Source organism: Glossina fuscipes, unplaced genomic scaffold (assembly GCF_014805625.2).
Source record: "Glossina fuscipes isolate IAEA_lab_2018 unplaced genomic scaffold, Yale_Gfus_2 2, whole genome shotgun sequence".
Lineage (NCBI taxonomy): Eukaryota > Metazoa > Arthropoda > Insecta > Diptera > Glossinidae > Glossina > Glossina fuscipes.
Genome location: NW_023998416.1, coordinates 16,371,355 through 16,396,383, shown reverse-complemented (window position 1 = coordinate 16,396,383; position 25,029 = coordinate 16,371,355). Strand labels below are relative to the sequence as shown.

Below are 25,029 nucleotides of genomic sequence, written 5' to 3'. Positions count from 1 at the left end.
TCCACGAATATTTATATATCGGCATAACTAGTTTTCTCCTTTATCTACTCGTTAAAGATTCGAAAAATTTTTTGGACTACGTAATATATCTGATTAAAAATAGGATGATCGTGTCTATGTTACGTGAACATAGACAATCTATTGTTTAGCTGCATACACGCACACACACATATCTACAATATTACATGTAAGCAACAAATATCAAACGCTATGTAACATGCACGCGCACATGTCTTCACGTATCGTAACATATCTGAAGGAGAATTTAGTCAACCTAACATATCCGATAAGCGTACCTAGTAGCATAGCAAAAATATTATTATTGCATATATAGCATTAGAGGCTGATATCTAGTTTTCAGATGTTTAGAAATGCACACCGAAGACTTATGAAGCCTTTTTCTTTTTATATCTAAAATCTTGGCTAGAATTATTTATGTTCGTTTTCTACTGCTGGTAGTTGCGAATACTGAGATAACGGTTTGAAACTTAAGATACGATGATCACAGAGCAGTCTCGAAAAGAAACACATCTACACTTGTTCCAAAACTCAGAAAAAAGACGAAAAAGCAAAATTTGTCACTTACTTAAAAACTACGGAAGATATTGATTTAAAATTTATTATATATGTTTAATGTAATCGTCCGGTTTTTCAAAGGCTTGGAGCGAAATTGATCTTCACTAATCATCAACATTATCAAAAAAATGTACAGTTGCCAAAATAACGGATACTTAAGATTTCCCCTAAAGCAATTGCAATTTGTTTGCTTGTCGCTAACTATAGCTGAATGTGTGAGATTAAATTGTAAAATCAAGTCTACTTTAAAACGATAATTAGCGCATTAATCAATATTAATGAAAGTGTATTTCATCTGATAAAATTATATATATATGTATATTATGCGATGCATATTTCTTAGTGTTATAAACTTAATATACCTTCTAAGACGTGCAGTAACGAGTTTCAAAAAATAATATTTTTAATATACGCTCATGTGTTTCTTTTTCACGCCTGTAAACAGATTTTTATAAAAACAAATTAATTACATATAAAAACTATTGTTAATACTAACGGAAAAAAATCTGCAGAGAGAGGATTTCGATATATTTTAATTGTTGTAAATATTTACTCAATGATATTTAATTATTTAATTGGATTCTTAGAAGACGCGTCTAATGTACAAGATATAATTAATTAGTTCTTAAATGCTAATCATTTGTGTCCTTTCCCTTAGGAGAAATTAAAAATGGGAACATAAAATTAAAAAAAAAATTATTTATTTTAAAATTATTATTAATTTTTTTTTTCTTTTTTTTTTTTTGATTATTTAGGGGCCCTTTCTAAATGCCAACATATATATTTTCTTTTTGGAGTAGCTGAGCTACTCTAAGTGCTTCGAGCATAGTTCGTTTTTATTACCAAAAACTAATTGAAACCACATTTAAATTATTGCACTTTACATTCATAATGAAATCTTAAACCTTACAATGACAAGGATAAGAACACAAATGATTAACTTGAAAAAATATTTAAAAAACAAAAAAAAAACTTTATATCGTTTTTTAAGTTAAAAAATAAAAAGTAACATATTTATAATTTTGATTGTAAAATAAAAAAAAAAAAATTATTAAAACTTTTAAAAATTACATACTTAGAAACAAAACAAATCAGTTACAATTACAAATAATTATGTAATAATGTAAATTGAAGATAACATCTAAGACATGTTTCCATGTTCGCAACAATTGAAAATGGCGGATGTAAACGCTGAATGGCTTAGTTATGATGTTCATACTATGTTCGCAGTAAGCAAGACGCCGCCATTACGGATCAAGTGGATTTCTCATTAAATCAACCGTCGATGACCCATTCGAACATTCGAAAAGTATGTTTAGTAGTTCGTTCATTTTCAGTTCCATATCCCGATTACTAATTTCAATTAACATTTTCAAGCTTTTCTAAGTCGATAACTTTTTGCCTCCTTTTCTCATACATTTTAAATGTTACCTTAATTTTTGTGTTATTCTATTATCTCTTAAGTTAGATGATTTTTAAAATCGTACTACTATTTCCGCATTGGGGTATAGTTTTGCGCTTACCAGTCATTAAAATGTTAGTAAACAACGGGATGTTGCTCAACGTTAGCTGGTATGTGTTGCAGTTGCTGCATAGCAGCTCGAGCCAAAGCTTCTGGATCCGTTTGTATTAAAGCAATTGGCACTTGTGGTGGTGGTGGAGGTTGCTGTTGTTGCTGCTGTTGGACTTGTGATTGTTGAGGATTTTGTTGTTGCGGCTGTTGTTGCTGAGTTTGATGCGACGTAGCCGTAGTCACTACGCTTGACTGAGCTTGAGCTTGCTGTTGATGATGGGTCGCCTGCTGTTGCTGCGTTTGCTGATGCTGACGCTGTTCTTGCTGCTGCTGCTGCTGCTGTTGCTGATGTTGCTGTAATTGATGATGAGCGGCCGCCTGCTGTATGGAAAGTTGTAATAACTGCTGATGTTGCTGCTGTTGTTGCTGCTGTTGTTGCACTTGTTGTTGATGAGCTGTAGCCGCCGCTACCAAGCTGGCTTGTTGATGTGTTGCAGTTGCCTGTTGCTGCTGTTGCTGTATTTGATGTTGTTGCTGTTGCTGCTGCTGTTTCTGACTATTGTGCGACGTAATTGTCGAGGTAACCAAAGGCACCAAACTAGGAGGCAATTGCACGGTATTTGCGGCCGCCGTTGCTGCTGCGCCTGCAGTTATCTGCTGGATAGTATGCATTGTAGGTGTTGCACTGCCCTGATGTGGAACTAAAAACAATTTTGGATGATTGATATCTGCACTAAGACGATCTGCTCATACTAATTTTAAATTTTTCCCTATTTTAAAGTCCATACCCTTCGCATTTACTCGCCCCGATGGAAAACAGATCGGCCTAATGCGCTAAAAAGCAGAAAGATTTCTAGATTCGCGATTGAATTGACGATTTCAAATAATTATGACCTTTACAGTTGGAAAGCGTACTTACTAGAGAGACTTTTTGAGAGCGATTTACTAAAAAAACTTTTCGAAAGTTTATGTCAATCTTTCAATCCGTCGTGAACTTATCTAATGATATATAAAGTCGTAATGATTCCAAAAGGGAATACTTTTTACATTGGTTGACTCTCTAACGAAATCTTATAAAGTATATAAATTGTTGAGAGGCGTTGTACATATTCCAATTGAAATTCAGAATAAAGTCAGTGCAATACAGTTATTATTACGCTTTTGTCGTTCAACAAATCTTTGACACTTGACAGTGGCAGAAAATTGCATAAAATCTCTCGGTATACTTACTCAGCTCGCTTATAACTGGTTTAATTTCTTGCTTGACTGTGGCCAACACTCCAGCTGGTATTATAGGATGCGGAACCGGTGGCGGAGGCATTGGAGCATTTGGATGATTCATTTTCATGTGACGTTTTAGGTTGCCGCGTTCCACAAAGGCTTTACTGCAAAGCGTGCAAGCATGTGGTTTTTCCCCCGAATGCGAACGCATATGGGATACCAGATGACCTAGTTAAATGAGAAATTGGGTAGAAAGGAATGGAATGAGGAGACAATTAAAATGTCCAAAATATTTGTTCACGTTTATTTCACCTTTGCATATGAACTTCTTCGAACATTTTTCACACGAGAATGGACGTTCCATTTCCTGGCCCTTCATGTGGCTACGCTGATGGAACAATAGATTACCCTTGAGCGGAAATGATTTACCACAAGTTTCACAAGTGAATGGACGATCACCTGTATGGCAACGAGACATGTGATTTATTAAATGTTCCTTACGTGTAAATGGCTTGTTGCAGACATTACAGCAGTGCGGATTATCCCCCGAATGTTGACGCATGTGATTGTTCAAGTGCTCTTTTCGTGTAAAGGTTTTCTGACAGTACTCGCATTTGTGAGGCGAATCGCCCGTATGTAAGCGCACGTGGTTAGTAAGATGCTCCTTGCGCGTGAAGGTCTTCTTGCAAACAGTACAGCGATGCGGCGACTCACCAGTATGTTGACGGACATGATTAGTTAGGTGTTCCTTGCGCGTAAACGTTTTCGTGCAGAATGTGCACTTGTGCGGTGACTCACCCGTATGCTGGCGTACATGATTAATCATATGATCTTTGCGCGTAAAAGCTTTGGTGCAGTAAGTGCACTTAAATGGCGTTTCGCCGGTATGTTGACGTATATGGTTGACCAGATGTTCTTTGCGCGTAAACGTCTTTGAACAGTACGAACAACGATGCGGCGATTCGCCGGTATGTTGCCGTACATGATTCAAAAGATGTTCCTTACGCGTAAACGTCTTCGAACAAAAATCACATCGATGGGGTGTTTCGCCTAAAAAAAAAATGAAAAATTGTAATCAAAGAGTTCAAAATCCCAATTAAATATACACACCTGTGTGCCAAAGAATATGGTTGGTGAAGTGTTCTTTGCGACCAAAACTTTTACCGCAAATTTCGCAACGAAACGGCGTATCATTGGTGTGCGAACGCATATGATTTGCCAAGTGCTCTTTGCGCGTATATTTTTTGCCACAGTACTCGCATTGATGAGGTGTTTGCCCTGTTTATGAAAACGTAAACATAGGCACCAATTTTTCTAAAAGTTTACTTACCCGTATGCCACATGTAATGATTGACATAGTGTTCTTTACGCGTAAAAGTTTTTTTGCAAATATCGCAACGATGTGGTGTATCGCCAGTATGCTTGCGTACGTGATTGACCATGTGTTCTTTACGCGTAAACGTTTTGGCACAAAATTGACAACGGAACGGGGTTTCGCCAGTATGTGCGCGAAAATGGTTATCCAGATGTTCCTTCCGGGCGAATGTTTTCTGGCAAACCGTACAAGCAAACGGCTTATCGGTAGAATGCCGTTTCATATGACGTTCCAAGGAAGCATTATTTGCAAATACATTAAAACATACCATGCATGTGAACATGGAGCAACCGATATGTATCTTACCATGACTGGTAAGATCTTCGGAAGAGTTAAAGCCTTGACCACAAACCTGGCAATTGAAAGGCTTGCGTTCACTGTGATAGCGACGATGCACAATTAACTGATAACGAAACGAAAAGATTTTACCACATATATCACAGACGTGATGGCCGGTGGGAACAAGCGTATTGTCGGCGGCCACAAGAGCCGTCTGAGAGTTTTCCTCCCCACCACTAACCCCACCTTCCATTTTGAGTTTAATTAGACCAGTTGTGCATGCATATGTAGGCACGGTGGTCACAGCCGTATCGGTATTAGTGGTGCGTAGAGCGGAACTAGTGGTAGGTATCACGCCTGCTATGGTATTGGCGGCTGTTCCTGAAGTTGAGATTGTAGCTGTCGCTGTTACTGCAGTCGCATTACTCGCAGGCGTTGCACTGCTGTTATTACTTTCATTCGGCAAGGCGTTGCTAGTGCCAGCAATAGAGCTTGGTATAGAATGAGCAGTTGCCGACAAATTGACATCTGCCTGCATTTTGCCAAATACTTCATGATAAGTAAATAACTGGGAAATGTCTTCGATATTCACTTTATACATTTCGATGCCCGTGTAGCTTTTACCGCCAACCACCCCGCTGTTGTTATCTTCTTTGATTTCAGTTTTCGGTGCACCCAAGGTGATGGTGGACGAAGCGGCCACTGGTGTTATGGCTGACGAGGTCGATATATGCTGCATTATTATTTGTTGTTGTTGCTGCTGATGCTGATTTGTGGGTACTACTGTTATCTTACCATTTGAAATAAACGGTTTTTCATCTTTAATGTTCTCTTGTTGTAGCAAGGCCACTTGCTGTTGCTGCTGTTGCTGAGCTGCATGCTGCTGCTGTTGCTGTTGTCGCTGACGACTGTCGTTATCGTTCGAATTCAAAGCTTAACAAATTAGAAAAGAAAATAAAAATCTGTTAAATTGTTAATTTATACAATATTTGCTCGAACTGATGCTCTTAGGTGCCAAAAATTGGTGGCTGACTGATTTAGGGAAGCTTAAAAATGTTACCGTGAATATGCATCTGTGATTGTTGCTGCTCTGCAGAATGACGTTGCTGTTGTTGCTGTTGGGTTGCAATTATGGTCCCATTTGGCAATTGTTGTTGTGGGCCTCCCAAAGGTGCGTTCGCTAACATCTGTGTTTGATGAACTTGCAACGTTTCGGCACAATTGCTATTATTTGAGGAGGCTTCCGTTTTTGTAGTTACAACTGCTGTATCGCTGCCCGCTCTCGCAGTTGATATTGTAGGCATTAAAGAGGATATAGCGGCTTGACTAACGGCTGAACTCAAACTATACGGTTGAACTTGACAGCCATGATTAGGAGGAGCGCTTTGCAAGAAATTGGTCACCACTAAGTATTTTCCCAACTGTAAAGAGTCGAAAGCAAAAGACACAGTTAGGAAACTACGAATGACACAAAATGATTGGATAGAAAAAGATATAAATAGCTTCGGCGGCGACTTCGTTTCGTACAATCAATGCCTAAATAAGCTGCATAAGCATTCGCTTTCCTTCTTTTTTTTTGTGTTCTATTCTTATATTCAATTCAATCTTAGCTTACATTTTGTGAATTATTCGGTAAAAGTGTTGCCGTTGCTGACGGTGTTGATGTCTTAACGGAAACTGCCGTTGCACTTGTGATAGCATTTAGCAAAGTTGGGATTGTAACGGTGCTTTGATTACTTTGCTGAGCGTGATGATGTTGCAGCAAAGTCGGAGAAGGCGTCTTAACTACCACATTACTATTAGGAGCTGAATAGCTCACAGACGGTGGCCCAACGACACTCGCTGAGGTTTCTGCTCCCGGCGTACTTGTAATTGCAACTACTCCCGATGATAATGCCGTCTGCCGTATGATGCCTTGATTATCAACCAAAAGTTTGCCTGGTGTCGATTTTGTTAAAACTGGCGATGGTAATGTTAATGATATAGACGGGGCAGGTGATGCTGGCGGGACATTAAGAACGCCATCACCATCATTGCCCTTACCCCTGTCAGTAATAATTGCAATATTAGACGACGACGACGACATATACGGCCGACTAGTTGCAATAGATTGTTGGTGTGGTTGAAGCGTTAAAATATGCGACTGTAACATTTGTTTTATCTTCTTTAATAAGTTTGTATTTAAAAAGAATATTTTTTTTTTTTTAAAATAAATTTGTTGAATATTTTTGGTTAGTTTTGCGATTGTCACTTGGAAATGATAAGTGAAATGTTGTTGAGGATATAATTATGGGCTTATCTTTAATCATTTCTACTGCTTGCATATATATATACATACATCATATATATGTGTGTATATATATATATATATATATATATATATATGAATGAAAAACTGATTTATATGTAAAGATGACAATTAACGGCATGTTAAGAATAAAGATCGTGTTAATCTTATTATGAGTAAATGACCCCTATGTACCCAACACCTATACTAAATTTCTTCTTCCTTTCGTTACATTTACGAATGTTATAAGACATTACAGAGCAAACAGCTTTCGTTTGTCAACGTAAGATTTTATCTTGTCTGTTTGTCGCTACGACATGTTGTTGAATTCTTTGGGATCGTCGTAATTGACAAGTAAGTTTGGAAGTGTGCGCACGTTCACTTAATTGATGACCGACTACAGTTTACAAATCGGTTTGGCCTGGGCTTAAAAACTCGCGTAATATGTCAAAAGATAAGACGTCGGTCGATAATTTGTGGAAGTTACACATAAATATCATCTTTAGTAATGCAAACAGCCTGTATGTAGGAACTGCCGGCTCCCAAACAACGTTCATCATTCACTTTTCATCAATCACACGCCGAATTTAATGTTTTAAACCAAGTGGTTTAGGAAGCGGCGGCCGGAAGGCTCAGAGTACGGGCAATATCTCAGTCAAGTTAACTCAACTTTTGCTAACTAATTAAAGATCTGTGCGGTCAGGTAAAGTTGTAATAGAAAGAAGCCATTCTCCTATTGACCTATTCTTGCGGGTTAACTTAGAGAACGAAACTAATCAACTGACCATGATGGACAAGCTCATGTTGGACGATTCAAAAGCAAACCATTCCCATATATGGCGGGTTTTGCCTCTGTTTCAATCATCTTGCTCTGCGACCGGTTTAACATCTTGTTGCCCGAAGTGACTTTTCACTCTCCAATCATTCCAATCGGGACCGGTATATAAAAATTTGGCCCATTAAATTTTTCATCATCTGCACATATATCTGCATCCAGATTAATGCAAGTAATTCGAAACTGCTTTTTAGCCCACATTTAGAGCAACAATGCGTGCGTGTCGGTCTTCCTCATTACCAGCGAGGGGTCGATATTTTCAGAGCGAAAGAGAGCAAAAATTTCGCGTTCTACCGGCTTTGATGAAGCAACTGCACCATAAACACCAGGAATATTTTCACAAGTCTGTAAGGCGCTATTCGTTAGCTTGTTCGAAATGATAGCGAATCTCTTCAGAATTATGGTTTCTTTTCAAAATGCAAGTTCTTTTGACTGGATAATGAGACTTTATGCATGCGGTAGAGTTGGGTGTTGCCAAATTTGTGACAATAATTGAATTTTTCTTTTACTTAATATATGGTCGTGGAACACTGTCGCTACTAGATGTCAGAAGTTTTTTCATTAAGAAAGCTACGCAAGGAGTTCTAAAATGTGTTTGCTTTTCTGTTTACGGAGATTCGGAAATGTAGCGAAGCCGTTTGATTGCACATAAATGAGAAAATATTTCAAGTTAAAGACTAAAGCTTGCCAAGTGTATATTTTTAACTTAATTCCACAAGAATAACATAAACAACAAAGTTTGACATGACTTGACGCTGCAAGACAGCAATTAGAAAGTATTCCCGACATTTCATTTACCTATGAGGAACCTTACCCCGATTACACTTCTGGTCTAACCAATATGACTATCCATAATTAGCAAGTATTAGCAAAAATAATTGGGCCTTATTTCTTAAATCTTCCCAATCGATTAAGAATATAACTTCAATTGCTCGACCAATTTGTTCGCAATCATATTCCACTAGACAGTATATTATTTATTGTTTATTGTTTACAAGCGGAAGAAAATTGACCGAAATGCACTGAATGACTACAAAGAAGAACTATTGACATATTTGCCGGTACAGCGCTGTCTTTTTAATAGGAAACATATTTCATTACAACAAACTTTGAAAATTTGAAAACTGAAAAGGTCGAACAAAGAGTCTGGTTACAATTGCAGAGGTGGTCCGTATAAAAATTAGAGCTCGTATGCATGTTTTTTGATTTGTACAATTACATTGTGAATATGAGAATATGCAAGACGTAGTAAAGCGTAGAGTATGTGTGATATTTCACGCTAGCGCTGAGTGCTGCGGAATTCGACTTAAACCAAATATAACTTCTTTTGTTTTAATGATTGTTTCGTTGTTGTATCAAAACCTATTTTTCTCAGTATTTATTCCCGCATACCTAAAGCCGAAATGTAATTTTATCGATTTAATTCTTGGATGCACACGTACGCATTAATTTACATTTAGTTACTTGATTTATTCGCTCGCGCTCTCTCTCTCTCTCTCTCTCTCTCTCTCTCTCTCTCTCTCTCCGTCCCTTCCGGGTTATTCGCTAGCGAAGAACAAACCATTTGGTTGCGTCTCGGCTTATGAGAGTCTTATGTTATCCTACTCATTTAAACTCTCGCGCCCTCTCTTTTATTCTCGCCACATCTCTTCACCCTTCCTACCTAGCACTCTCTCTCCCTTTTTTTTTTCGTCTTAACTGCAATTATGAAATTGCAAAATATTGATGAGCATGTTAATCGCGAATGAACACAAGTTTAAAGTTCAAATTTGTAAGCAAAAACAGTAAAGTTGTGGGTATTAGAGACGAGTTACAAAATAAGATATACGGCGTCACTCTTTATATTTGCTGCATATCGGCGCTTATCACATCCTCGAGAAAGTATGGTAAGAAAATAGGTTTAACTGAAAGAGTTTACGTAAAAGTTTTTTACATTTATCGATGTGTGTCAGTTGAGTGATCGAATTTATATGGAATTTGTCCGTGCCCTGGACAAATATCTCCGTCGTATAGCAGCGCGCCTCTCATTAAACTGAGAGGAGTCATTTTTCAAGGTTGTTCCTGTTCCTAATTACAGTGAATAGATTACTTCCTTTCGTTACTTGATAAATGCATGCGCTATTGGTTTATAAGGACATATCAATTATTAATCGGGCTTATGGTGCGTACTCCTCAATGACACAAACTGCGCTACCTCAACAACCAGGTATAAGACTAGAAGTAGCCTTATTAAAAAAAAACTAATGAATTAGAGGAAGTACAGAAAGAACACAGCAGAAAAGGATGGTTCACTTAAGAAATTTTTTTAATGGAGAGTGTGAAGCAAAGGTTAACGTTGTTTCGGCGTGTGAAGCAAAGGTTAACGTTGTAAGGCGTCTCACAAATATTGACGGACCATACATTAGTCAATAATTTCCGGACAAAGTTTCTCACGACCTTCAATTTTTAATACATCACAGTTGGTGCAGACACGCTTCCGTTTGACATTCACAAACACACTCTAGGCGCCAGATCAAAACCATACAATGCTATGGGGCAACAATTTGTACTTCAGTTCATGTAGTTTTGCCATTGCGATCATCGAGTTAGCACACGGTCCCTTTGTTCGACATTATGAGAAAAAGTGGTGGGTATCCATTTGGAAACGTACTTCCCCATGGCCAAATTTCCACACAAAATAGTAAACATCCCACTTTTTTGCAATCTTTAAAGTGTCGACCATTTCTTGTAATATACGATTTTTCCGGTTATCGGCAATAATGTTCAGGACTGACGTTCCCGCTTCCTTTGGGCGGCTGCTGTGTGCAGAATCCTCGGTTTTCGTTATGGCTTTGTTTAAATTCAACAAATCATCGAAAAATTTCTTTCATAACATCTCCAAGCCAATCAAATGGGAATGCTTAAACAACACAAGAAACTCGGATTTTTGTATTATTTTGAAAAAGTCACAACAAAGTCACGGTAACTCGTAAACGAATGATCTTTCGGATAGAAAATTTCGAGGCGCATCTTTTAAAAATTTCCACTTTCTAGAGACGTCATCTATGTAGAAGCTCAGGAAATTGTTGATCACTGTGCTATGTGTACACAACAGCTATAAATTTGCTTCGAGTTAGATATGCACCTTAGTCCATCCAGTCACTTTCCCTTTTAATATTGCAACACTTTATATAGAGATTGGTGGATTGGATCTAAAACCATGTCCTCGAATTAAAAACATTATAGTGGCTCACGACCCTACATTAAATACCTCACATCACTTCACTTAATTGGCATAACGACTTTTCGAAATAACCTCTTACATGGACAGTGGTCAAAAAAGTGGTCCTATCTGATTCACATTCAAACAAATGTTGCTGTATCGATCAGTATAATAAATGGTTCTGTCTCAAGTTCTTCTGTGTTATATATATCCGCATAAAGTTAGTACCCTTTTCCGCCGCATTTGGTATAGGATATCACGACTTTAACAAGTTAGAAAATTGTATTCGGCCGCGACCGAATCGTCTACATCCGTCAAAACTGTTCTAAGAAAGACTAAAAAAAAAAAGAAAAAAGTAAATTTTTGTACTCTATTTCATTAAGTAAGTGTGGCCGACTTTTCCTATTTTTTTCGAATAAAAGTGGAAATTTATATTCGGGTATTGGTTGTGGTTTATGAGTAACGAGCAACAAACGTGGAAAGCAGAGATGTTCTCATTTTTTTTTTTTCATAGTGCTGTGGATGTTGTAGGCATATGCTTTGACCAGTTGGGATCATTTTCAAATTCTTTCACAAATGCCCAGCCGATATCTTCATTTTCATTGCCGGGAGTATAGTTACCACAGACAGTATATAGTTGGGCAGACGGACAGAAGGACATGGTTTAAGTGCGTACCATATTTGAAAATGGCTACGAATTTATATACTTTATGGGGTTTTTGAATCTTGCTTTTGTGCCTAAATGAAACTATGGCATCCTTTATTAATTGGGTAGGCGCGGCCAATTTTTTACATTGGCGTAGTTTGCGAGTAGTGAGGGAAAAACACATTTTTATGCCGTTTGAAAAACAGAGATGTTCCCAGTTTACATGATAGTGTAGGCGTGCCCTTCGAGTAATTTACTCTATCTTCAATGACTGCACGCAAGGACTTCTAATGTTTTTGCCAAATTTGAAGTCGATGTCTTTATTTTGACGGCCTGGTTGCACAGTAAGACGGACAAACATACTTAAAACGATTCAGAGTTCGATGCAGATCAAAAATATATGTTTGCTTTGGGGTGTCTCTGAAACTTCCTTCTTAGTGTTGCAAAGGTTTTGACAAAACCTTCAGCGCTCGGGAATGGCAATAATAATTGAAGACCTTTTTAACAGCTTCCTACTTTATATATACACTTTAATATTATATTAATCTGAGTTTTTTAATTGGAAAAAAAAACAACACTTATCAATATGAAAACAAAAATAGGAATTTTGAAAATTTTGAAATTTGCACTATTTATTATGAAGGAAGAGACCAAGTGATTGTAGCGATACTAAGCTAGAAAGTGTTGAAACATCATCATCAACATCTATTCTGCTCTAAACTCAACAATTTATGCTAATTCTAACACAATTTCATTTATTGCTCTCCAATTTAATTAAATGAAATAAATTCTTACTCCATCGAGTAAAATGATTTGAAAATTCCTTTAGATGGCAGTACACATAGCTTTCTTGTGTGTGTGTTTTTATACCGATCACCGAAGGATGACGGGTATATTCATTGGGTAAAAAGGTTTGCAACGTTCAGAAGGAAACTTCAGAAATTTCACAAAGTATATGTATTCTTAGTGAGCATCAAACTCTAGATGGATTTATGCAAGTCCTTCTGCCTGTCAGCCCAGTTTTGCATCTGTCCGTCTGTCTAAACTTATCGACTTCGAATTTGGGAGAAACATTACAAGTTCTTGCACACAAATTAATATTGGAAATGCGCAAAATCGGTCGAAGGAAACGCCTACAGTGCTACGTAAAGTGAGGACACCTCTGTTTTTGAAAAGGAGTGAAGTATTGGTTTTCATTACTCACAAACCACAGCGGATAAATCTGCATATATGTGAACGTACCTTTTATGGGCAGTGCTGTAGTACATCTATAAAAATGGAAAAAATCGGCCACGTACCACTCAATTTTATAGTGTATCATGATTTCATTTTTTCTTCAAAACCCTTATAACGCACACAAGCAAACTTGAAAAATACTATGATGTATGTAAATTATTGGCCAGTTTCAAATTCTAAATCCGCCTAAGCATTTCCGCCTGTTCGCAAAAATTAAGATGTAGTCTACAAACGTGGAGGAGAATTTTAAAAGGACCCAAACTGTGAGCGCTCTTTCCTTCCGCGTCTTTTGCTTATTAACCATAAAGTACAACACATACACGATGTGAATTTCCACTCTTATTCTGAAGATAGAAAAAATCAGCCACGCACGTCCAGTGTTATAGAGCATAAAGATTTAGTTCTTTCCTTTTTTCTTTTAGGGTTACGGTGACGGATGTAAAAGATTCGTTCAAGACCGAATATAACTTTCTTAGTTGTTCATTATGCTTTCTACAATTGTACAACATGACATGTGCTTATTAAATATAATGCAATGTAGAGATTACAGCAATATGATTTTACCGCTTATTTACTTTACATATGCACACTTGTAAATTATATGCGAATATTACATAAAAGCATTATTAATATTCCATGATTACTGGTTTTTACAATGCAAGGCGTATTAATAGAACAATTTCTCTAAGGAGTTACACATTTTATATTTATGTAAAGAATATACAATAACAAAACATTACAAATCTACTTAAATAAATTAGATAGTCTAAAAAATATTGATCCTAATAATGTCAATACATGTATACATATAGAGTAAAGAAAAATGCAATTGAACGAAAAGAATATATGAATTTTGAGCTCCTACAAGAGGCTCAATATTTTTTCAACCGTCTTATTTATCTAATCAACGTTATTTGCAACAAAATGGAATGAACTTTAATCACAATAATGATTTATGTGATGATGTTTTAAAAATATTTAAGAATTTTACCTCATTTATATGTTGTTGTTGTTGTTGTTGTTGTTGTTGTTGCTGATGTTGTTGTAATTGTAAAGGCTGCCCAAGATCAATTTGTTGTTGATGTTGTTGTTGAGGAGGAGAATTTCTATTATGCTGCTGATGTGAATTTTGTAATTGTTGTTGTTGTTGTTGTTGTTGTTGTTGTTGCTGCTGCTGCTGCTGCTGCTGCTGTCGTCTTTCATTCTCATTAGCAACAATCGTTGTTATTGATTCCACTGCTGACGTTGGAGCAGTAGTTATGACAATAATAGGGGAAGTAGAAGCTGTCGTAATAAATGTTGGCGACTCACCAGGTGTTGCTGCCGTTGCTGCGCTTGTTGTAACCGTTGCATGATCTGTATTCATTTTTTATTAAAGGATCCGAAATGTAACCACATTTTTGCTGCGTGTGAATTACATTACAATACTTAACAAACTGTAAACAAATCACAAAAAGTATGAAAAATAATTAAATCATTTATTCAATGTTGAGTCAGTTAAGCAAAGATGCTAGGATACTTATTGGGGAAATTATAGTTGCATTAAGGTGAACCTTAAACCCATTTATGTGGAAGTAAGGAAATTAAATTCGCCCGTTTTTTAAACGAAATTGCTGCATATTAAATGGACCGCTCTATATATTATATCATTTTGTGTATCTGTCTATTGTAGTTTATAAATCGTAAGTGTCTTGATCTTCATAAAAGCAACGTTCTGCACTGCAAGCATTTCGTTTACACGGTTTGGCCCATTTTCAACACGAAATGCGTGGAAAAGCTTTTAATATTCTAGACACATTTAAAGCTAATGTCTTAATTTTTGCGCTCGCAGAAATGTTTACCTTAAGCATTACGCGCAAGCCCTCACGCCCATTCCGAATATAATAGTTTATAAGGTTTCTGAAGCTTCGCCCTGGGTACTGCAAACGTTTTGACAAAATTAATATACTCTTATCCTTCTGTGACGGGTACGTAAAAAATGCAAATTTATTTTAGGCGTCTTAATTGACCGATTATGCTTAACCTTGAAATGCCCGTGGAAATCTGCTGCAAACCTTCTGTGACATTTTAATTTTGACATTTGACCAATTTGAGCAATAAAATGGGGCCTAAGGGACGGAGTGGGATTGCCAAGCCGACTTGGACTCATACAATTATAAAAAATACACGTAGGTTTTACGGGATTTTGCAAATATAATCGAGAAAGAGTAAATTCATGATTCGATAAAATATCCAACATACATTTAATTTTTGTGATTCTAAATGCATTCTATCAGAAAAGTACCGAGAAATCATAAAAATATATAAGGGCCCCCTTTGTAAAGATTTGATTCAAAGCAACACAATTATGCATCGACTCAGATCGTTTTCCAAAAAACAATATTTTCTTGTTTTGGGAAGAGCAAAACAAGAGAGGAACGGCCATTTTCCGCTTACATGTTTTCGAACAGTTCATCGCACATCACTTGAAGCTAAAATGGGTACTTGGAAGGAGGCATATTGAGTCTGTCGAAAGTGTAAAGAAAGATTGCTGAAGAAACGAACAGCACTACTTAGTTCACGTATATTAACGGGCCCAAATTTTTGAGATGTTTTGATGAAATTTTGTGCACGGACCCGTTTTGACCCAACGACGAACGCTATTGAAAAGGATTCGTATCGTACCACATTTTCGAACACTCCAGCTATTTTTTGATTAGCAATTCCAAAACTCTTATTTTCACACGAAATAATATAAAGAAGTAAACATGTAGATTTTTCTAAATTATGGAAAGAGAAAACAATAGCGATAGAAACATTGACTCAAATTAAACGCTTTGCTAAGAAATGAAGAGAGAAAAAGAACTTATTGAAATAAAAAATGCAATATAACTTCAATTTTGCATAATGAATATGGGCAAGTGTGTGTGCTAATGCTTAAACGTTTATTATCCATGCTTCTTCTTCTTATTTTTTTAACTTTGGCACATTCTGTTTTCTTCTATATCACATCAATAAAATTTGTTAGCGATTTTAAAGATAGATATAATTCAGCAGAGAGAGGAAGAAAAACGTCACCGAGAGAAAGAAAGAGAAGCAGAGAGAGATAAACTTAGATGTTTAGAAATACTCCTCTACCGTTTGCCATAATGACAGATTATATTTTATTATTGTAATTGTATTCGTTTTAGTATTCTCATACAGCCACATGCAGGCACACACATATATATATAAACGACAACTGTGGAGTTCTTTGAATATACCTAATAATACTCTCAGTATTCATTCTTACCTCTCTTAGCATTTCTATTTATACATTCATTTTCGTTTCACTCCTGCCAATCCGCCGCCTAAAGCTCAAATACACAAACACATAAGCAACTTTCAGACAAAATACAATGCAGAAAATGTAACTTTGCTCGCTTCGAATCCTCCGCCCTTCCCTAACGTATCGTAGTAGTTTTGTATGCAATATTAAAGCAAACTAACTAACTAACAACAACAACGCATTTGATTTGAGAAGCTGATGTTGAGATATTCCGAAAAAATCAAACACTTGATGCAAAACCAACAAATAATGTAAATGAAAATTTGTTCAAAAATTATTTATTTTGCGAAAACTAATGTTCTCTTCGGTTATGTTTCTTAATTGCTTGAAAAGATACGAGCAAAGAAAGAGAGATAGAGAGGGAGAATATGATAAATGTGTTTATATATTATTTTGATATATATAAATATATGTATATACACGTATAGGTTCTACAGCTACATTGAGATATACATTATTAGTGTGCGCCGTTTGGGGAATAAATGAATTTTGTGTATTCGTCTTTTTCTGCCTGCCTCTTTAATTAGAGTGCACTTCTTAATTGCTAAATAAATATTTCAAATAAAAAATATACGATAAATATAAAAGTGAAATAGATTTTGAGAAGAACTTTGCATGCCCTCGATGACATCTCCAGTAGATATATAAAAGAAAGAATGCATTATACTTTTGCGGTAAATTTCACATCTCTTCCTACCAGCTAAGCATGGAAATACGATAAAAAAATATACTTTTCGCGTCGGATCCATCCTCGCAGCCTATTATTCAAATGGGAACGGTAGCAAAAATTCATATACAAAGCTAAGTCTAGGCCTTCTTAGGCATAGACCAAAAATCTAGTTTTGGGATTCTATGATTCGTCCACAATCACACATAAATACAAAAACTGTTGCTTACAGCTTGTAATTATCTATAAATTGCACGGAAAGAAAGAAGTGAGGAAAAAGAAAGCGATAGGGAGATGATGGTCGCAGACATCCAACTGTAAGTGTTATGTCTTCACTGGCCAGGCACCCACTCTACGTATAACCAAATTATAATCTAGTATGCTTGCGTTTTCAACCCGCGATTACTCATATGGTAATCGAGATTTTTACCTGATCGCCCCTACTCATTCGGCTTATTTGTTTACTAAACTCTTCTGAAACTTCGAAGCCTACAAGCACGTGGTTTAAATAAACACGCCCACAAAAAAAGGGTTACAGCTCCCAGCCCATATCAAACGTTGAGCTAAAACTTGATATAAATATTTCAGAGGACCGCTCGAAAAGGTTATTGAGGTGCCCATAACGGATGACCCAATCATGACCATCTAGGAATGCAACGTTTACTTATTTACGCTCATTTTCCATGTAAACATAAGCGTATCCATTTTGAAAATCACGCTGATTACTAATTACGATTTAAGTCCATTTTTTTGAAATATTTTTGGTATGCCCTTGATGCTGGCTGGATAAGTTACAATGTTAAAGAATAAATTCTACTAGGCAACCTCCAAAAGACGAAATTCAAGTAATTGCAAAATTGCAATTTTAAAGCCTTGATCTGATTTTTTGAAAAATCGCTTTGAAGGCAATCGCACCAATATCCTTTCATAATAGCTTCGAGACTTGTTTCCCAACATTACATAAACGAATCCTGCCGTAATAGGTCGGAAAATCAAATACGTTCATATGCATGTAAATGTGCACAAGTAGAAAAGACCATAGCGTTCGAAAGTTGTCTTCCAAAATATAGTTGATAGATTGAAGAACAAGAATACGTACTGTTCATTCATTTGCTCCTACAACTAAAATGTCATTAAAAAATATTTGACAGAGTCGTTCGCTGGTAACTTATTATCAAATGGTAATAAAGTATATGGATTGGATTGTTAGTTACTAATAAGCTATTAATATTAGGCCATTGCTCAGTTTACACAAAAATATATTTCAGCTTTCTAAGTTTAACAATTTCCGAGCAACGAGCAAAAATCCAAAACTTTTTGTTAGAAAATGTTTAGTTGCGTTAAGTTTATGCTCCACTGCGCGGTTCTGCTCTGACCAATTTGGCCCATTTTCAATGTCAACCTGCGTGCAGAAACTTCCAATGTTGCTACCAAATTTGAAGTTGATATCTTCATTTTTGCGATTTGGCGAGGAGAGTGCCAACAACGTCCCGACCGACAGACAGACATGGCTAAATCAACTAAGAATATCAACTTTATAGCGTCTCTGAAGCTTCCTTCCTTTTGGGTGTTGCATACATTATGAAAAAAAAAAAACAAAATGAGTATACCCCCATCTTACAGTGGTGGATATAAAGAATACAAGGATTTCTGATCAAGTATTCATCTTTTGGACAAGTCTTGCAACTTTTAACTACAATCGACACTAACTAACTTGATTCGTAAAATGCAAAAGTTTCTCACCAAGCGTTACTAAAGCAACAAATTTACCTGACGCGCGATCATTGTTTATTTAATTAAATTTAAGGAATTATTTCAAATCTTAAAGGCATATATATAATCAATTCAAAAGCGCTTAGAATGCCAACGACTCGAGATGCGTAGAATTAGACTTAAAAGCAAATGTACGCTCTCCCCTTTAAAGAGCACTTTCTTCTGAACTTAGTTTTTTAACGCTCGTACTCCTTTTCACTCTTGAAGTGAACGAAGAAACAAGAGAGAATTTATTTGAGTGCAGAAATCATATATAGAAAGGGGTTATATCTGCGTATAATAAAATATTACAAGTGTTTAGCCAGCGTAAGATAAAAAAGTGCTCTTTCTTCAAGATTCACATGCCAGGCGAGGGTTTCCAATTATTTACTTATCTCTAGCAAAAATTTCCAGCCACTTGAACATTCACTTCGATTAAAATTTGCAAAACCAAGTGTAAAACTGAATTTTTTTTTTTAATTGAAGCAAACGTATTCGCAACAATTGTTTATTTATAAGAAAATGTACTGTCAACGCGGCAGCTAACAGTTTGTTTTGGCCCTAATTGCAAACAATATGCAATGTACATTTAGCGTCGAATTTTTCGTTGTTTACTTAAAATAAAATCTAGTATGTTATGACTTTCATTGCACGATAGCAAAACCAAGTTAAGACTGACACACATTTTCGTAGACGCATATAGTTTGCCGATACGCATAAAGTTTGTCATAAACTAAATGTAAATTGTTATTGCATATTTTCAAACACACACACACACACACACACGCACATTTAGACGTGGAAGCTCTAGTCTAAGGAAACCAACCAAAACTCTCCTGTATACCGTTTTTATTTTAAGAGATAGAAAAAAAAAATTAAATTTCAGTACGCTATACGATGTTGGGATTAAGCGATTTAATTCTAATTTTGTACAAAAGCTATAGCTTTCCCTTTGAATGATTTGGCTCGCTTTTAATACCAATCGGCCTACGGGAACTTCCAATATTTTTGCCAAATTTGAATTTAAAACCGATGCCTCAATCTTTCCTATCTGGAAAAAGGCCTCCAAACCCATCTATTTGCTACCAGCTGTTCATAACGTTTCTTTTACCGCTACTACCAAAAGCTGGAGGCATATTTATTTCGTCAAAATGTGCAAAATTTTGAAGAAAGCTTCGGGGATCAAATATATATTATATTCCTAATAGGCATCAAATTCTTAATCGATCAAGCTAAGCTTGTTCGTCTGTCTGTCTGTCTGTCCACTTGGCTGCGCAATATAAAAATTATGAATAGCGTTAAATTCTTAATTACTCTACGAATATTTTTTCGTCTATCTGTCCGTCTGACTGTGGTAAACAGTCGGAAAAAATTATAACCATGGTTTCCAATTGGGCAGAAACAATATAGGTTGTTATTGAAAATGTGTCAGACGAAACTACACGCCCACAGTACAGTGTAAGCTTAGCACACTTCTTTTCCAAACCCAAAATTACTGGATTTTTTGCCTATTATTCATAAACTATAATCACACCAACGATACATATTTTCGAATGCAATCTGTGGGTTCAATATTATAGAATATTGAAACTCCATTTTCTAAGAAAATAGCGCTGCAATCATTTACATGTAAAAAAATAAAAACTTTCAGAGCCATCTCGTTTTCCGCTGAGTTTTCGCTGTATTTTCATTAAAAAGAAAGGATAGTTCAATAAATACATAGTGAGTACAAACAAATTTGTTCTTTGGATAAGCAAAATTTCAAAAATTTCTTTCGGAGGCAGCCGTCCTTCGATAAATTTATGCACGCAAGGAACAGATCAATGTTTTCAGATCGTTACTCTTATCACCCTTTCTTTGAACTCTTATCCTCTTATCTACGGATAAGGAAGCTACATTTGCTTTGCGGCGAACCTCTATTAGGCAATATATGAAATTAATGTAAAGTGTTTAAAAGAAGTGAGTGTAGTGTGTATTATGCTTTCCTATGACAATCATCTTTGGACACATTTTTTTGTTTGGTCCGTGTGTGTGTTGATATTAAATTTCTAAATCTTTCCCGCTATACATTCGTGGTTAGACGATTGCGGAGGAAAATGTGTATTGTCAAAATCGACGGTCGCTAAGCAATTATAGAAGTGCATACAAGGATGTAATTTCTTCTCTAAATTTCGAACCTGAAAGTTCCCAAGCAATTAACAAATAGACAAAAAAATGGCAAACTTGATTAAAATTTTCTATTGCTGATCAACAGATATATACTTTTAAGCTTCTTGACGATCGCTTGCTTGCTTTGTTTATTCCCGGAAACTTTCATATAACTTATCCAAGCTCATTCTTCGAGTCTTGCAATCTTTATTTCAGGTTTTATTTCTTCTCCTATCATGCACTCTTTAATGCGGCGTTTTTATCGCTAACGATAACAAACAACTGGAATTAAGTTTTCTTAGTCTTCGTTATGGGCAGTAATCGTTCTCTAAACCAGCGTGAAACAAAAGTACTTGGAAAACTTTAAAGACGAAAGACGAAGAGAAAAGTATTTCGGAATTTCACGAAGATGACACACATTATTGAGCTTAGGAGTTAGAAACAAATTGCTAATTAAAAGCACTGGACGTTAATGTAAAGAAAAGCAAAGTGCGCTCTAAAATAGTATAATATTTAGTGCTATTTCTATACGAAGCATATAACGAAAAGCTGTATTCAAATGTTTAATCAGTCAACCATACCGCGTAACATTGTTATATGCAAGTGCGCATATTATGCGATTCTTTTCGAATGTATCTCCAAAACAGAGTTTTTTTTCATAAGCAAAAGAAAAAAAACATGTAGCGCCAAAAAATTATTTCCCCCTTTATCCCAAACGAACGGTTGCAACCCTGAAAAGTATGAACTAAGATTTTTGCTCGTTATAAAATTTCACATACACTCACGTACACGAAACTAAAACACAATATATTCACAAGCATACGTATATATTTACAATTATTGCTCAGAATGACACGATGACGTTAATGTATTTCGTTATTTGGTTTTGCCGTATAATTTTGTATTCATTATTTATTATATTATTTGTATGCTAAATACACACGTACGTACGTACGTACGTACATACATGTATATATTTATAAGTCTAAAGTTTCTTGCTTTCGTTCAAATTAGAGTTTTTTCAGTTTTTACATTTTCATTCTAATTTGCACTTTATATCAATTTTGGTATGCCTATGTGTAAGTGAGGTTTACAGCGAACACTTTATATCTTCAAATATATGTAAGCGGAATAAGTTTTTTTTATCTATGCTTTAATTTTCTGAGCTTTAACTAAATTCATTCTCATGGTATATTTGGAAATATTAGCCAACTTTATCCTAATAACATTTGTTTTTTAAAATACAGATTAGACATTTAGACTGAACTAATTTCAAATCGAATTTACTAATCGTAATCGTATAATACATATATATCTCTATATACATTTATTATTAACTACGTCATTTATGGAAATTGTTTTTACTTTTTGTGCTTTGTTCTTATTTGAAAATACTAAACGTACATCACCATTACCACAGACGGTTGCACTAAAATTTCTATATAAGCGTGTAAATGTCGGTTTTAAACAAGCAAATGTATAAAAAGACAAAAAAAGAAAAAACAACTAAAGAAAATGAAATCCCTTTTTTTTGTATATTTAATATCACCCTAGCGAGGTGAGACGCGATTAAGGTGCGTAGACGTTCAAAATCAACTACTAAAGTCAATGAGAAATTGTTTTTTACAAGGCACTCACAAAAAGCGAGCAATGTTAATAGCGAGACGATGAGAGATCCGAACGTACATAAATACTTACACATAAAGAGGAAGAGAAAGAGAGAGAGAGGTGTTCGCAATAAAGCTAACACAATGAATATTACGATAGTGTTTGTTCTTCTTCTGCAGAATTGTGTAGTTGTAGCGGAGTAAACACTCACTGCCGTACTTAACATATTTTATTTATGTATATATTATTCCTTCATTTCTTTTGGGAAGGATAGCTCCAAACAGAAATTATTGCTGTTGTTGCATTTATATTAAATGTAATGATTGCCCGGAATTTGTTTTTTATTATAACGCAACACCGCAAAGATATATTAATTCTGAATTCTTAAGTCTTCGTGTAGGGGATACCGATTTATGTATCCACTTTTTCTGCAAAGTCTCGCTTTAGTAATAAAGAATTCAGGTTAACGCGAGCCCTTAGCACAGAAAGTGCTTTACAAAATGTTCGCACAACAAAAAACACTGATAAACCAGCGAAAGAAGCAGCTTGTTGCAAAAGGTAAGTATAAAATTTTTTTCAATAAAGGCAACAGTTAAGGAGTAATTTTGCCGGCCAGACTCGAGCGCGGTAGATGTAATACGGGTCTAAGTAAAAATGAATGTAGATTTCATGAGCCGAAAATGCGTTGTTGTATAGGATATAGATATATATAGATATATATATAAATGTATCTATATGTATAACTAAGACAGTAATTTATTAATCTCCTCTCTTTTGCAATTAGAAGAAAAATAATATTCAAACTATATCCGGCTCGAGGAAGTGCCGCAAGCAGTTTTTTCGGGGTCGTAGAACGGAGCCTCTGGATATTATGCTATCCCAATAAGCCAAGATCGGGAACGAGTGATCCCAGATTCAAGCTTGAACCGCAAGAGCCCTCACTGAACCCGGAATTTCAACGAGTCTAAAGGGCTGTATGGCGCGGATCATATTGCTAACATGTTCAGTGTGTGGGAATGGTGACCCACAACAGCAGGGGCTGATCGTCGAAGGTCAAGCCATTTGATATTAATCTCTTATAATTTCTATTAAATTGTATTTGTATTTGTCCAGAGATTATAAAATATGATTGCAATCAAAATTCAACAAGGTACAATGCACGAGCAAGAGAATGCTTCTGATTCTGTACACCTACATTAACACTAACAAGAACGAGGAGTAGAGAACAGAGGAAGAGTACATGTGTCACTTTTGCATGATATTAGTGCTTATCTAGCTGACAAAATAGTTCCCTTTTTATTAGCGGACATTACCAAGCGCTTATAAAACAGCATATATAGCATAGCGTAGTGGATGTAATGTTGTATATATATAATAATATAACAAGAACCTAAGTTAAAACTTGACCAGTGAAAGATGTAAAAGAACGTTATTGTTAGTATTATACAGCGACTCGTTTTTTCAAAAACTTTCAAAACTTTTGTCATTAGGCTTCCTTCCCCTTATATTCTTGCAAAAAGCGGGAGAGAATCCAGAAGAAATTGAGAATAAAGTGAAAAGTCAACGCATGCTCAAATTATACAATACAAGAAAATTTACAATACATTTGTTTAACATATGGTTTCATAATTTTTATATAAAACATTTAAATAATAAAGCAAATATTTTAAATTAATGGTTTACGAAAACAAAAGCATCTTACTTACGGACTAAATCTTTTCGATATACCAAATTATATGTAAATATAAAAGTAGTTTGAAAGTTCGCTTTTGATACCCTTTCTACTTTATTTTTTATGCATTTCAAATTTCAATTAGAATGCAGACACTCCTTACACTTCACCACTTATCATTGGTCTCGTTTATGCCTATGAGTTTGCATTATAGATATTTATTCTTTTATTCTCTTCTCATTCTAGTTTACACATCAACGCACACGCTTATAAGAACTAATCGGCCAGAAAATGAGTAAGAGGAGATCGGGAAAAAATATATATAAGAAAATTTTTTTAATGGCCGACAGATATCACCTCAACAAAATTGATATTTCACCTTTTCACTTAAATTTATTGCAACAAATTAAAACTCCTTATTGGCTTTATGTTTATATGGGCGCACGTAACATATTCTACAAATCAAGAATTTTCGATATTTTCAGAGCAAGCCATTAATCCGATAAGAATTTTCTTTAATATTTAAAAAGGATTAGAATTCAAACGAGAAAAAGATTACATTTACGAAAAAATCTGTTTCATTAATATTATTTTAAACAACACTCTTGATTTTTATATATATTTTTTTTAATTTCTTTTAATAAAAATCTCCAAGCCAGTGAATAAAAAGGCGAAACGAATAATATTTGCTGAAAATCTTGTTCT

At 35.5% G+C, this 25,029-nt stretch overlaps 1 protein-coding gene across 5 annotated transcripts; it reads right to left on the bottom strand.

Moving 5' to 3' along the window:
- Nucleotides 1–1,623: 1,623 nt before the first annotated feature.
- LOC119633067 (zinc finger protein 37-like) lies at nt 1,624–14,193 on the bottom strand. Of its 5 annotated transcripts, none has more exons than XM_038026280.1 (9): nt 14,162–14,174; nt 6,580–7,128; nt 6,025–6,385; nt 4,641–5,897; nt 4,421–4,588; nt 3,839–4,360; nt 3,623–3,769; nt 3,320–3,538; nt 1,624–2,790 (listed from the first exon to the last, which is right to left on the bottom strand). In XM_038026280.1, exons 2-9 carry the CDS (start codon nt 7,114–7,116, stop codon nt 2,114–2,116), a joined length of 3,888 nt encoding a protein of 1,295 aa, XP_037882208.1. In that variant the 5' UTR covers nt 7,117–7,128; nt 14,162–14,174; the 3' UTR covers nt 1,624–2,113. The 5 variants fall into 5 exon arrangements, with proteins under 5 accessions (XP_037882208.1, XP_037882209.1, XP_037882207.1 ...); XM_038026281.1 differs by having other exon boundaries at nt 3,623–4,360; nt 4,641–5,678; nt 5,760–5,897; XM_038026279.1 differs by having other exon boundaries at nt 3,623–4,360; nt 6,580–7,107; nt 14,162–14,193.
- Between the last annotated feature and the right edge of the window lie 10,836 nt (nt 14,194–25,029).

Excerpts from the sequence above, each read along its gene's own strand:
- LOC119633067 (XM_038026278.1), bottom strand. The coding sequence starts at position 7,116 with ATGTTACAGTCGCATATTTTAACGCTTCAACCACACCAACAATCTATT. Across the intron at positions 5,898-6,024 it reads ATCACAGATGCATATTCACG|CTTTGAATTCGAACGATAAC; the intron begins GTAACATTTTTA and ends TAATTTGTTAAG. Across the intron at positions 4,361-4,420 it reads CCATATTCTTTGGCACACAG|GCGAAACACCCCATCGATGT; the intron begins GTGTGTATATTT and ends TTTTTTTTTTAG.